The sequence below is a fragment of the Mytilus galloprovincialis genome, chromosome 9 (genome assembly GCF_965363235.1).
Source record: "Mytilus galloprovincialis chromosome 9, xbMytGall1.hap1.1, whole genome shotgun sequence".
Lineage (NCBI taxonomy): Eukaryota > Metazoa > Mollusca > Bivalvia > Mytilida > Mytilidae > Mytilus > Mytilus galloprovincialis.
The window spans coordinates 75626810-75643104 of record NC_134846.1 but is presented as its reverse complement, the minus strand read 5'-3'; the positions used below and the strand labels follow the sequence as shown (position 1 = coordinate 75643104).

At 32.5% G+C, this 16295-nt stretch overlaps 1 protein-coding gene across 3 annotated transcripts in view; it reads left to right on the top strand.

Annotated features, from left to right (window-relative positions):
• LOC143045954 (synaptotagmin-15-like) overlaps nt 1-16295 on the top strand; it is a 125519-nt gene that overhangs the window by 50377 nt on the left and 58847 nt on the right. For all 3 annotated transcript variants that reach the window (XM_076218812.1, XM_076218811.1, XM_076218813.1), the window contains one exon: nt 4626-4815. In XM_076218812.1, the coding sequence (XP_076074927.1) occupies nt 4626-4815 (190 nt within the window). The remainder of the gene's footprint in view (nt 1-4625; nt 4816-16295) is intronic.

Below are 16295 nucleotides of genomic sequence, written 5' to 3'. Positions count from 1 at the left end.
ACATAAAGTTTTCAGTTAGCGATAAAAACGAATCGGAAAGTGTTTTGCAGCACAAAACCTTAGAACCGTGATTTTTTTTTAATGCACTTTAAATTTTTCACTCTTTTCAAAATACTACCATTCTAGACGTGCTAAATGATAAGATATATATCTCGTGAGGACTATTAAAATATTTCATTCTCAGTGTTTTTATGTGAAGAATTTTTGTATTATATTTTAGATATCAGAAACAGATGACTAACTATTTGTCCTTTTTTTTTGTCCATTTAGATATAGTTGAAGGTATTTTCATCTCTGTATGATATACTGTTCAAAAAAGCAAGTAGACGTGAAATACTTGATTCATTTGGCAAAATAATCTGCCACTACTGGTAGATATTAGATAAGAAAACTTTAAGAAGGAGTCTGATGTATAATATATGTTCATAGGTTGATAGGCAGTAGTAAAGTATAATAACAAATGGTACCAATTAATTGCACCAGATTCCCATTTCGACAATCAATGTCTCTTCACCAAAGCTCGAGGCCAAAATATTTGAAAATCCAAAGCTTATTTAAAGGATGAAGAACTATAAAACAAAAAAAGACACAAAAAAGTATAGCTAAAGCCGGGCAAGGAATCAGAGCTTTGCATGAGGGAGATACAGTCCTTAATTTTAAATAATTTCAAAAATTTTGTAACAGCAAATTTTAATAACTCAAAATCTGTTTTTTCATTCCAGTACCGAGGTGTATAATGTTTATCCACATATTATCAATTAGGAAACGCTTTAAATCAACATACAAGGTACCAATAAATTGTTTTACAAACACGATTCAAATTATAAAAAAAACACACTTTAATGACTACTTGATAATGACTTGGAATTGACTTGGAAACCCTATATTTTGCCTGGGAACTATCCGTTATTTGGGGAGTCTATACTGAGTTATACTTTGATGTACATCAATGACTTACATTTGTCAATTTATTTGATACCAAAACTGCACATGTAGCCTCACAAACAATAGTATATAGATATGTTTGGTCTTTCCGATTTGTTCCGGTAGTAGATATTGATTACGAAATAATTCAAGACTAATTGGAACAAGTTGTAGCTTTCTAAAAAGCTATGGACTGCTTCGCTCTACACTAATTTAAGGTTATATGTGTGCATGTGGTTGTTAAATTAGTATTGGAAATGTGGTATTTTTAGATATTGATTGATATTAAACGGATGTACTCTAAGAGTGCGTTATACAACCATGCTTTTAAAAAAAAAATTCTTGTTGAAAATTAAAACAATTATAAATTTAGACACGACTCTTGAGATGTGCCTTTCTGGAGGTGTGCCTATATTGCCAGAAGTTATAAAATACAGATAATGCATTTTTGTAAATATTGTATAGGAACATTGTTTAGCAAAGTAAATCGTGCAAATTGCAGAATAACAAAGCAATTAAACATGTATTAATAATTGATATTCCAATATTGAATTTATCTGTGAAATGTATGCATAATAAAACGAACATGAATTAATGACAGTTGATTGGAACTGAAATACACACAGTTAATTTTCCGGCATTTGATGTCTTATCCTGGACGAGAAGAGTCTGTAATTCTCTATCTCATTTAAGTCAATAGCTGTTGCTGTATCTCAGCCTCATTATAATGCAACCAATCAGAATATATACGGGATAAGTAATTTTTTCAAGATGGCGTGTATTCCGACTGAATCTAATAGCTCCGCACCGTGATGCGAAGCAACAACTTTTGATGCAAAGTAGTACACGTATCAAATTTTGAATTTTTGTTTATTTTTTGTAATTCAATTCATGATTATAAAATACTGATACATTATCTTAACTTTATATAAATTGCTGTTATTTTAATAAAGAATGAAGGAAGAAAGTATTGTGTATTATATTGATTTTTAAAAGACGCTTAAATTGTATTGTCACAACCTTAAGGACTAAAATAAAAACCACCAAGTTAAAACGATATGAAATATCTAAACTATTACAAAACAAATCATTAATTATATAAAATATAAAACAATTCAAAACATCAGGTTTCTCAAATACTTAGAACAGTGTGACTTCAATGTATTGACGTTCAGAAATATGACCTATCACTCATTCTGGAAGCTTATTATTTTACACAGTTTGACTTAAGTCTGCAAAGGTTTTGTAGATATTTGTTGTTGTTATTTTTCTGTTTAATAAATCAACTGATTAGTAGTTGAACTCATCTACTTCCCTTTACTGATAATTTATGATTATATAAATATTCCGTAATGGTACCATAAAAATGACCTGTATAAATTTAACATGAATACACGAAAATATAGGGTAAAGGTCAATATCACATCAACAAATAGAGATGTAGGGTAAAGGTCAATGTCACATGAATAATTGAAGTTGAACGGTGAACGTCAAAGACACATTTAATCAAAATACATCTTAAGTGCAACACAAAATCTTCAGCAAGACTGGTGTCTGTACAGCACGTCAAACTTTTGAATCGTTCATAGCTTTAAAAAAAAATCATAAAATTAAAATATATATGTATATATATATCAAAAATGCACCAAAAGTGGATTATTTATATATGAACAAAAGGATTAAGTTTTTATATGAAAACTACAACTGAGGATGATCCTACGGTGGCAGAATGCGGCCATGAAAAAAAAAATATGTTGTTCCCTCAAGATACTTTGTCGTTCCCTCAAGATGCTATTTCGTTCCCACAAGATAGTTATCTCGTTCCCTCAATATACTATGTTGTTCCCACAAGATAGCTATCTCGTTCCCTCGAGATACTATGTCGTTCCCACAAGATAGTTATCGCGTTCCCTCAAGATGAAATGTCTTCCCTCAATATATCTTGTCGTTCCGTCAAGATATTATGTCGTTCCCTCAAGATACTATGTTTTTCTCTCAAGATGATATGTCGTTCCCTCAAGATGCTATGTTGTTCCCTCAAGATAGTTATCTCGTTCCCTCAACATAGCAATACAATTATATTAATATATTCGAAGGGGGAAATGAATAATATATCAATACCATTTTAAAACTATGTTGAGGGAACAACATAGTATCTTGATGGAAAGTGATAACTATCTTGAGGGAACAACATAGTATCTTGAGGGAATGACATAGTATCTTGAGGGAACGACATATCATCTCGAGGGAACGACATATCATCTTGAAGGAACGACATATCATCTTTAGGGAACCTGATAACTATCTTGTGGGAACGATATAGTATCTTGAGGGAACGACATAGCATCTTGAGGGAACAACATAACATCTTGAGGGAATGACATAGTATCTTGAGGGAACGACATAGTATCTTGAGGGAACGACATAACATATTGGGGGAACGAGATAACTATCTTGTGGGAACGACATAGCATCTTGAGGGAACGACATAGTATCTTGAGGGAACAAGATATTTTTTTATATTTTCATGGCCGTTCTGCCACCGTATGATCCTGACTTAGGCTAGGCAGTCCTCTCAAATATAGATTGAGGTTCTTTAAATAATAATTCATCTGATAGCTTTGAAACAGAACAGAAATACACTGTCTCGTACAACGCCAAGAATAAACATTAGCATAGGACCAAAATACTAAGAATTACAAGACACATTGATTGAACAACGACAGTCTATTTAGCAAAACATAAACTACATAGATGGGTGTGAAATACCAACTTATTATTACGTTTCTACAAACTGCAATCAAATTTCTATAATAGAGCTCTTAAAATTGTATAACATTCCGTAAATGTTTCGACTTATCTATAATATCTATATATTTTACTGCTGTGTTCTGGTTGAATTTTCATTGAAATTCGAGATGTAACTACAAATAGATGCATTTTCTCAATTTTATTTTCTTGCATTTCCAATCAGTTTCATTTTTATATCTGGAAAAGTTTATGTAGCTTCTTCAATAGAAGTCCTTATGTACATTCAAGTCTGTGTTTGTTTGTTTGTTGGTTGTTTTTTTTTTTGCCATGTTTTTTGTTACTGCTTTTTATATATTTTTTAAAAATTATATTCCAGTTCATCAAATAACCGTAAAAATTAACTCTCACATTTTTATTGCAAGCTTGTAGTTGGCATGTGAAATACGTGAAACGAAATTCTCCACTTGGTTCACAATAAATGAAGGAATACAATGCAATGAAGATACTCAACTGATGCGTTATTGACAATATTGTTCTACCTCAAGGGTAGCCGTGGTATTTATTTATAAATACTGGGGTTCATTATCTTGACAGCCAGATCTTTGATTTCTCGAATCTCGTCTTTGTTGGCAATATGACTGCAACACGATATCATAAAAATAATACAAACATTACCTCCTTATGTAATAACAGCATTGGACCCGCATGTCAAACAAATAGCTGGTCTCGTATGTAGAAACCTCTTTATCGCTGTCTGACTCTAAGTGTTGATCTTTATTTTATGTAGTGCCTTTGGTAATACCAATGGCTGGACCCGTATGTGGACATCTCTTTATTGCTGTCTAAGTGTTTACCTTTTATTTTGTAGTGCCTTTGGTTATACCAATAGTTGGACCCATATGTGGAAACCTATTTATCGCTGTCTAAGTGTTGTTCTTTATATTTTTTAGTGCCTTTGGTAATACCAATAGCTGGAGCTGTATGTGGTACCTTACTTGGAGCTGTTATAGCATTTGTTGTCTGGAGAAGATGTGTTACTAGACGCAGGAAAAATTCTACTTACGAGAAAATAGTTTCCGATCATAAAGCTAGAATACAAGTTGAGAATGGACATCATGTTCCAATGTCTTCATCGGTCAGGTATGTCTTTTATTTAACGTATATAATACTGTTTTATTTTTTATACAAATATAATGGAAATACAAAACATAAAACGAAGAGAAATATCTGGTTCAGGTTTTATTAAAAGAAGCTTTTCCTGTTTATTTCTAAAAACATTTGTATTTGCAGCATCGTTCGGTATATCAGAATTTTTATCAAATGAAGGATTAAAATCGTGTCCATACTTTGATAATATTGAATAACCTATACAAATAAGTTGAAATATGAATGCCGATGATATGCCGTAGTGCCTATCTCATTATTGAAGGCCGTACGATGACCTATAATTGTTAATTTCTGTGTTATTTGTGGAGAGTTGTCTCATTGGCAATCATACCAGTTCCTTTGATTTTTATAGTTAGTATAATTACAATTACTATCAAACGCTGATGTTGAGAAAACACATCAGTGAACAGATGTAGCGTTTTGTTAAGAACAACACATCAGTGAACCAAAATATAATGCAGCATTTTCTTCATCTATCAAATGAATTACAACATTAGAACGAAATATAAACATCAGTTGAAAAAGGCTCAACTCATCAAAAATGCATGTACAAACATACATAGTAGATGTGGCCGGGTACTTTGACTTCCTAACAACAAAAAGACACTTCATGTGTGCATGAAGAACAAGAATAAAAGTGCTGCATTGTTCCTTTAAATTCTTGTCCATGACTCGTAGTTTAAAACTTGGGATTTAGCCAGATGATGGTTGATATTTTGCTTTATCATATACTTAGACTAAATAACATATGATTTTTACTGTATGATAATAGCATTAAATTAACGCAATTTCCATATTTTTCCGAAATGGTGCTTAGCGGGCTGATATGAAAAGTTTATCACATGCTTCGATTGTTATCACATGCCTTTCCGTAACGTTATCGCATGGCATTCCGGTGATACTCGGCAAATTCCTGAAAATACGCCTCAATGCTACGTTTTCTATGTGTACAAAACAATTATTTGGATACTGGAAAGTAGATTATGTAAAATAATAAAAAACAAAAAAAAAAAACAAACTAACAAACAAATTATTAAATAAATGTATTTCAAAAAGTTTCAAACATAATTTAGAAAGTTACTTTAAAAAGTTGACTTTTCCAAACAATGTTCATTATGTATATTTTTGTCGATTCGTCCATATTAAAATGTGTTTCTTCTCTGTTGAGGCATATGATAGAAAGATTTCATATCAAATGTACTAAATTTGGGGTCCGATGTCCGTGAACTTTTCACTCTTTGAACTTCTATTTGGGAACCACGTAAAAGGATCAATATATGAATCTGTTATTTTTCTTCATTGTTGAAGCAAATGATAAAAAGATCATAACATGTCATTTTTCATATCGCATGTATTATCAGCCCTCGGTCAATATTAGCCCTCGAGCCAAGGGGCTCTTGGGCTGATATTGAACCTAGGGCTGATAATACATGCGATATGAAAAATGCCATGTAAGAATCTGATAATCTTACACCTGAGCAATCAATGCTTAGTCCAGAGATGATAATTGTTTTTGTAAAAGGGATCAAATAGTCGTCAATCTTATACAACCAACGGAATAAGTGTGTCACATTTCATTTGTTTTAGGCTGGTATTTTTTGCCTCATTGGTGTATACCCTAGATCTTTGACTAGGACTTTTATTTATATTTCCTTTTCCACAGAGCAAAATATCGGCATGCGTAGTGACAATATAACCATCCAGCCATTCTTCTGTAGTATATTTGCTCATGAGAATGTCTATCATAGAATTGTATGACCAGGAACACTGTAACCTCACTTAATTGGGTTGTTATGTCCGGTCATAAATAAATGCTGTAATATAAAGTATATCGATAGACAATTAGTGCGTATAAAGCTGAGAATTTACTGCTTCCGACGTTTGTGTAGCCAATATAAACGTAATATAAATGTCAATATTGGAAACTGTTTCTCAACACTCAATAAAAACTATATCGAGAAGTATCGCTTTTATATGATCACAGAGAGTTGCCATATTATGCTCTCTCTGCAAAGAACGAACGTCAGATGGTTTAATTTTAATTTATGCTGCTGTTTCCCTATTCACAAACTATGAATTATAATTACAACTTTCTACGAAGACATATTTTATTCTGCTTTGTTTGTTTGGTCCTACAGACATGACTGTTATATTTCGTTCCCATTTTTATGGTGTAATGTGTTGTTATCAATCCACTGTTGGTTTATTTGATGCACGAATGAAGTGCTATTGAAATCTAAAAAAAAAAAGAATAATTCAGCTCAAAACGAGAATAGTAATCGTCTTGAATTTGGTATGAAGCGTTAGCTTATGCTCCGCGTTGAAGCCCTCGCTGTGACTAAAACTAAAGTGCCGTTCCCTCGTTTATCTTCATCGAGTACATGAATTAATACTCCATTCTCCTATTTAAATATGAAAGTAAAGTATACTTGCGGAAAACTAGTCTATTGTTAGAATCTATGACATGGAAACATATTCTTTTATAAAAATAAAATAATAGGCTGCTGTTTAAATTATGTACTTGGATTACCCCGAAAAGACAAACGGACATCCTTTTTGACAAGATTTAAATCAAGGACAAAAAGGTCATTTAACCATAATTCAATAATCCTGTAAACTCATTGAATACAAAAAAATTACAATGACAATATTTCGTAATTCAAGCATTGTAAAGTAATCATACCATGCAACATTGTTTTCATATTTTATGTTTGTTTTGCTTTTCATAGCTCGTATTCCACAAACCTTGACACAATGCTTAAGTTCCTTTTGTTTATCTTAATTTAATGACACCAACATGAAATCGTTTGCAATATGTATTTTACAATCTACGAAATACAAACAAAAACCTCTAGAGAGTGATGAATTCTACCTTCAAAACTCTAATGTATCTCATATTGCACTGCAAAACTTTTGTTGTAAATAGCAATCGTAATTATGGTGCGTCTCTCGACATAACACCATATGATCAGGGATTTACTTCTTTCTTTATTAGTCAAATATGAATTCAGGTTACGCCATAAAGTATAACTTGATGGTTCAGTCATCAAGTAACATCGCAGAGTATCCAATAACGTTGTAAATTATTACGACAATCATTTGGAGACTTTTGGTTCTTTCAAGTACAATACGAATGACATCATGAACTTGCTTTAAAGTTCCATATAGTCAAATTGATTACTGTATAGCAATACTGTTTCTACTATATTTCATTCATCCACCGCAATGGTCTAGCGGTAACGTGTACGCCTCGAGTGCAATCTGTTTTGGATTCATAAAGAATTGAAATTTATGTATATGTTAATTCTCCACTACGATTTAATACGGCATTTTTTTTTATTGGAGTCATAGAAATATGTCGATGTATAGGGAAATGCCTTCCTGTATTGTTACTTTATAAAATCCTAATCAGTGTTATAAAATAAGGCAATGTGGTTAAATGACATTGAAACAACTGCCCAACTAGCCAACTAACCAACATAGTCCAAATGAAGCAGATTAAGGTAATAATAGGTCACCGTACGCGCATTGTGTTGGTCAAGTGTTGCTCCGAGTCTTACATATATACTCTGTACAACATCTTGCATATTCATATCACATTGATATGTATTTGTATGTAATGTTTGAAATTGAATATTATCAATCACTCCTTAATTATCCATTTTGTAAGCATAGACTTCTTCAGTAAATATCAGTCATACATCTATGGTCTAAGTGTTTCTTGTGAAGGGTCAAAAAGACAAATGTTTGAATGTAGCAATTGGCCAACACATATGTAGAACTATCTAAATAGTTCTTGTATACAGACTTTTTATTTTCAAAACAGCAGTAGAAGAGCTTAAAATCACAGTTGCAAGACTAGTGATCATTCTTTTACGTCAATTTGCCACTTAAAATGTCATTTAATCCTAAATAAATTTTCTTCAGTTTAATTTGATCAGATCTGTATAGTCTGGCAGCTTAGTTAAATTGTTTTTGCTTAAACACATGGATGAGGATTACAAAGATAAACGCAAACATTTCCGACTAGAATCGCTCATTGAATAGCTACCTAAAATAATAACGTTTAAAGTGTTTAAAATGTATGGTTTTCAAGATTAGTTTATCTTTTCATTATTCCAAGGAAATAAAATATATTTGAATGAGGAGATTAGTAGTTATCAAAGATACCAGGATTATAATTTAGTACGCAAGACGCGCGTTTCGTCTACACAAGATTCATCAGAGACGCTCATATCAAAATATTTATAAAGCCAAACAAGTACAAAGTTGAAAACCATTGAGGATCTAAAATTCCAAAAAGTTGTGCCAAATACAGCTAAGGTAATCTATGCCTGGGATAAGAAAATCCTTTGTTTTTTCCGAAAAATTCATAGTTTGTTAAACAGGAAATTTATAAAAATTACCACATTATTGATATTCATGTAAACACCGAAGTGTTGACTACTGGGCTGGTGATACACTCGGGACGAAACGTCCACCAGCAGTGGCATCGACCCAGTAGTGTAAATAGTTATCAAAGGTACCAGGATTATAATTTAGTACGCCTGACGCGCGTTTCGTCTACATAAGACTCATCGGTGACGCTCAAATCTAAATATTTATAAAGCTAAACAAGTATAAAGTTGAAAAGCATTGAGGATCCAAAATTCAAAAAAGTTGTGCCAAATACGGCTAAGATAATCTATGCCTGGGATAAAAAAAAATCTTAGTTTTTGAAAAATTCAAAGTTTAGTAAAAAGGAAAGGAGTAGGTCTGATTTTGGCCTCAAATTTCAGGTTCATCTGACGAAAGATGTTGGACACTTTTTTAACACTTAAGTGTCTATTTCATCAGATACAATTACTTTATGTGAAAGATTCTACCTTATTAAGTCATTAAAAACGCTCTGCTTCAAGCTTACACATGAAAAATCTTTCAAATATGCCAAAAAATGTCACTTTTCAGATGTTTTTTGTCAAAAATGAAAGTGGCCGCATCCGTGTTCATCCTCAACCTTTATATATGTTATGTATTATCATCAAATACAACTTTTTTAATATTAAAAACGAACACAAATGCGGCCACTTTCATTTAAGACGGAAACCGTCTAAAATTTAACTAAAATGCTAGAATTGTGAAGATTTCAATAATTTAGCATGACTTCATGATGCTAGAACCCGATATATATACATTGTATTGTCATAAACAGCCCATATTTAGGTAGCAAAAGCAATCTACTTTCCAATAAATAACTAAAAGTTTACATTTTAACAAAATTGTAAATCTGCTATATTTTAGGGCCAAAAAGGGGTCTTACTGGATCTACTCCTTTATAAAAATGACCACATTATTGATATCCATGTCAACGCCGAAGTGTTGACTACTGGACTGGTGATACCCTCGAGGGACATCAAACAAACTATAAACTACCGTAGTAATGATAAAATAAATTACAATGCTTTTTTGTCGCATACGTATTGTATTCAAGATTGGTAAAACTTTATATTATGTTATGAACCTAGTGCAACGACCAAACACATGTTATGCGATGATATTAACTTGTTTATTTAAAATATCCGCTGAAACGAACATAAAATAAAGAAATGTATTCATTTTCACTTTTAATTTGACCTATAAATTCTTATCTATTTCAGTTTTTTCAATGTATGCATCTAGTTCGGGAAGATAAAAATCATTTGATGCATGGTATTATGCAATTTTATAAATAAGGAAATAAACCTGAATTAGCCTGGTACATGTAATTTATCAAGCAATGATTAAATGTGAACATTGTACTTACATGCGTGCTTTAATACAGTTAAAGTTCGGATGCTTTCCATCGGATTTATCATTTTGTAGGGTATTGGTTATTCATGAAGTATGTTTTGGTAAATTCTTCGAATTTTGGTATACTAATCATTTTGAAGTATGCGCTCATAAACTTTCCTACATAATCTTCACTGGACGCACGGACTTGCAAAAATACTTTGTTAAGTATATAGCATTTGCTGTTGAATCGAAGCCAATTTGTCTATGTTTGATGTAGTTGTTGTACATATATATTCAATATTCAGATTGGGTTCATTTATTGATTTAATATCATTATGACAGTAATTATCGTAGAAAATGAAAGTAAAGCATAGTTATTTCTATAATATGAAGTGTTGAAGTGGCCATTCAAATCTTATTGGGAAATACTGATCTGTTTTGATACACTATTAATGTCTAGAGAGTGTAAAAATGGTACTTATATTTCTGAATAATAATGTTACTAATGGCTTTTTAAGCGATCTTCTTTTTTAACTCACTGCTCATCCAAATGACCCTGGAAAGATTGGCCATTGCGTTGTGTTTATTTCTTCATATAAAAAGAATCTGCTGTCTATGCTTTTAAAGATGAAACAGTCTTATTCCAGGTTCAACCCAACATTTTTTTTTCTTAAAATGTCCTGTAACAAAGTCAGGAAAAAGTAAAATCACAAAAATACTGAACTCAGAGGAAAATCTAATCGGAAAGTCCATAATCACATGCCCAAATCAAATGGCAAAACACATCAAAAACGAATGGACAAGAACTGTCATATTCCTGACTCGGTACAGGCATTTTCAAAGAAAATAGTGGATTAAACCTGGTTTTAAAGCGCTAAACCTCTCACTTTGGCTATTGTTATATCATAGTTCGTGTATGTGTGTGCTACATTTTAGTGTTGTGTTTCTGTGGTGTCGTACTTTTCCTCTTATATTTGATGTGTTTCCCTCAGTTTTAGTTTGTAATCCGAATTTGTTTTTTTTTCTCAATCCATTTATGAATTTCGAACAGCGGTATACTACTGTTGTCTTTATTTATTCCTATTTGTGTTTTTGTTGCTTAGTTGGTACATTAACTTGTTCGGTTTCGTACAAATCATGTCAGATACAATTAGCCTAGCTTTTAAAATAGCTTAACCTCCTTAGATGCTTCTTAAGCAATAAAGCATTTAAAGCGTTAAAATTGTATTAGTTGATACTGAACCTATGTGTACGTAGAGTGTTTATACCTTTCTTTAGTTGTGCGTTTATTAATTTATAAATGATTAAGAAACTTAGGTTTTAACTCCGTCTGGCAAAGTTGAACTCTAGATTTTTGGATTAAGCCACAATTTATTTTAGACCCTTTTTGTTCATGTAGCTTTTTGACTTTTTCAGTTTTTATATATCCTTAGTTTTCAAAAATTCGGGGTTGAGAATTCCTGGTAAACGTTAATCTAAAAAAGCGCATCAGGACGCTCGAAATTTGTAATGTGTTTTTAAAAAAATCCGAGAAGATGCGGGTGTCTTGATCCCTAGCTTTATGAAAGGTCACTGCAAACAAGATAGTTATATCTCACATACATGGCTAACGCCGCCACATAATGTGACTGTCCCGATTCAGGAGCCTGTAGTTCATTGGTTGTCTGCTCATGTCTTTCATATTTGTTTTTCGTAAGTTGTTTTGCTATAAATTAGGCCTTTAATTTTCCCGTTTTGATTACCGACAATATGGTTTGCATTATTTCCCTCATTGTTGAAGGCCGAAGGTAGGTCTATAATTACTTATATCGACTTCATTTGAACTTTGAGTAATATTTTGTTTACCTACTTATCAAAACATTTTGGGTTATAGTAAAGTAACAGATGCTTTTATAACGTGAACAGACATCAATAGCATTGACAGCCCTTACAACTTTGACGGAAGATTTAATTCATTAAAGGTTATTTTTGTTTAATTACAAAATATTTTAGAAAAAAATCTTTTGAACTACAAACTGGCGTCAGTTTAAACAGGTCATTATTCCGAGTTTCCTTTTTAAATTGCTTGACTATAGACGTTTGGATTGGCATCAATCAGTGATCATTTTAGGAATATATAATCATTTTAAACACAAGCAAACCGATTTAATTTCATCTATGCATTTACTGTACTTTTATACTGAAAGGATAATGTTATGTTGCTGCGATAGACATCGAAATAACAGAGCAATAATAGTACACTTGTTTCATCAAAAAGGCCAAAACTTCAACATGCAATTTCTCAGAGTTTCGATCGAAGTGCATATTCCTGTTTTTAACCGGGCGTAGACTGTTAATTTTTCGGCTTATTATTCTTCTCATTACCAGATCATAATATAGATACAAAATACGTCATTTGTAAATATACAGTTAACAACTATTTTTTATTGTATTGATATGTAATCAGTTAAAAAGTTTGAACATTTTGTTGAATAGTAAACAATAAGACCGTGAACAACTTTGCGGTCAATTGTATTATCCGCCAGATCATTCAATGAGAATCTACGGCACCGTAAACGACTAGTACATAGTTTATGTTGAATTGTTTAGTCAGTATTGCTTTTAAATATCTGTTTAATATGACTAAAGGCAACAGCAGTATACCGCTGTTCGAACGTCATAAATCGATTGAGAGAAAACAAATCTGGGTTACAAACTAATACTGAGGGAAACATATCAAATATAAGAGGAAAATAACGAAACACCAGAAACACTAAAGTGCTACAAAAACCAAACGATAATGCAACACACAAAAACGAACTATAAGGTAACAATCGCCATTTTCCTGACTTGGTACAGGACAGAAAAATGGTGGGTTGAACCTGGTTTTTGTGGCTAACCAAACCTCCCGCTTTTATGACAATGTTAAATATAACACTAAACTGACAACATTACATGACAGTACAATGTACTACAATACAAATAAATGGAAGAACATTCAGGACAGAGATATATACAAATTAACAATACAATAGAACATTACGACATGCTAATAGTTATTAAAAGTACCAGACTTAAAGTGAACTACTGAATTCACAGAAAGAATTGAAAATTTTATCAGTGACATAAATGCAGTATGCGAAAATTATAAAAACAAAGTAAGTTAAAATTTATAAATAAAAACATTTGCTGTATAACACCATTTTAATTACTCAAACGAAAAGTTAAAAATATATTCTTTAAAGAATCAAGAGAAAGAGTTGATTTCCATGAAGTTGAAAGTTTACCGTTGAAATAGCCATTATCTCTAGTTAATCAATACCAGCAAATCATAAATGGCCACTTCATCAATAACGTTGACGGTTGACAGAAATCGTTCCGTTGTAATAGATGTCATTCCAATTGAACATTTCGGGTTGTATTTATGATAAATTGTAGTCTTTAAAGGAAAAGGAAAAAATAATGATGATGACTTTATGATTTAGCCACAATTTATAGATGTTAATGATTATTTGATTTCCCTAATGGGTATATGCATCCATTACAAATAACAACTACTAAATGGTTCTGGTATGACAGGGTTTGCTTCCATTTCACACAGTGATGTATAGCCACTTCTCAGATATGATACAATTACTATATGCAAAACGAAAATAACGGATATATTATCAACCAAAGATTATTTTCAAGAACACTGTTTTACATTGAAATTACCTAATTGTTCTAAATAAATCCCAAGTTATTTGTTTCTGTTCGTGATAAGATTGATTTTACCATTACAAGTCACTGTCTAGTCAACGTCCTTACGTGACAACTTGTACATTCTATTTCATTAACTACATATTATTTACAAATCTGTTTAATTCTTTCTTTGTTTGCAATTAACTAATAACATTTGTGATGTGTATAATGTTCTTTTTATGGCTTTTCAAGGTCTGTCAAAACTTGTCCGTGATAATTCTAGACGAATGTTCAGGGAGCCAGTTGAAGCACGACTCCGGGTGCAAGGTTTTCTCGCCGAGATCCTAGGTGGCCTTCGGCTGTTTTCTGCTCTTTGATCGGGTTGTTGTCTGTGTGAGACATTCCCCATTTCCTTTCTCAATGTCGTATTAGCCTTCGTGTAATCGGATATATACATCATTTGTCGGAAAAGTTTTCATTCTTTCACCTTGTAAAATTCAAAATAGTAAACATTATTGAGACAACTGAAGCTCGCCTCCAAACGCGAACTTTTCTTATTCGAATTAGTTCGATCGAAAATACCTCTTTATTTCAAAAACCAGTCAGTACCAATTATTTCTTATACCTTTACCAAACCTATTGCCGGTGACCTCAACATTGTTAATAACACTTCCCTACGAAATGTGTTATCGAAAGGTCCAAAATATCGTGAGCCGAAATCCATCAATTGGAAATACAACTTTACAATTTTGATGGACTCAGTCGAGGTTTGTGCCAGGCAATTGGGCTAAGCGTAAGAAGGAAGACGTAGACACTCTTTCCGAATGGATTAAGGCAGTGAGGTCGTTGATACAAATCAGAATTAAGAATCTGAATGGGTCTATCAATGCCCATGCTACGTCAATCTTTAAAGACCCTAATGTTGCAAAACACTTATCCTACCTTCATGCCAAATATGTTGTTGTCCCCGCAGATAAAGCCCCAAACAACATCGTTGCTCCACGAAACCTCTTTCTAAATTAACATCTATTTTATCAGCAATTAAAAACGGGCTTCAAAGTTATTGTAAAACGGCCAATTCTAGAGGTGGCGTGAATCAGATGTGGATACTTAAAAATTCCAAAGATCTTTTAGAGTACATACAAACTCTCTTTCATCTTGTAATAGTATTAAAACATTTGACTTTTCTACATTTTATACAAGTATTCCACATTCCAAACTAAAAGACAAATTGCAAGAGTTGGTATTGCTTTGTTTCATAAAAAAGAATGGCCAACGAAGATACAAGTATCTTGTAATAGGAAGGGATAAATCCTACTTGGTAAAGGATCACTCTGATTCAAACAAACAATTCTCTGAAACTGGCATTATCAAGATGCTTGATTTCTTGATTGACAACATATGTGTTACGTTCGGAGGACGTGTTTTCCAATGGGAACAAATTGTGCCCTCTTCTTGCCGACTTGTTTCTTTATTATTATTATGAGGCAGACTTCATGCAGGAACTTCTTAGGAAGAAAGATAAGAAGTTAGCAATATCCTTTAACTCTTCTTTCCGCTATATAGATGATGTTCTTTCACTAAATAATTCAAAATTCGGTGACTATGTCGAATGCATCTATCCCATTGAACTAGATATAAAGGATACAACATATACAGTTAAGTCGGCCTCATATCTTGACTTACATCTAGAAATTGACAATGAGGGTCGGCTGAAAACAAAACTTTACGACAAAAGAGATGATTTCAGCTTTCCAATTGTTAACTTTCCATTTCTAAGTAGCAATATTCCAGCAGCACCTGCATACGGTGTATATATCTCCCAATTGATACGATATTCCCGTGCTTGCATTTCCTATCATGATTTTGTTGATAGAGGGTTGTTGCTCACAAGGAAGCTATTAAATCAAGGGTTCCAAATGTTGAAGTTGAAATCATCTCTTCGTAAATTTTACGGACGCCATCACATATTGGTTGACCGTTATTGAATAACCGTTTCCCAAATGATATCGGATATGTTCCTTACTTCGTAACTACATTCG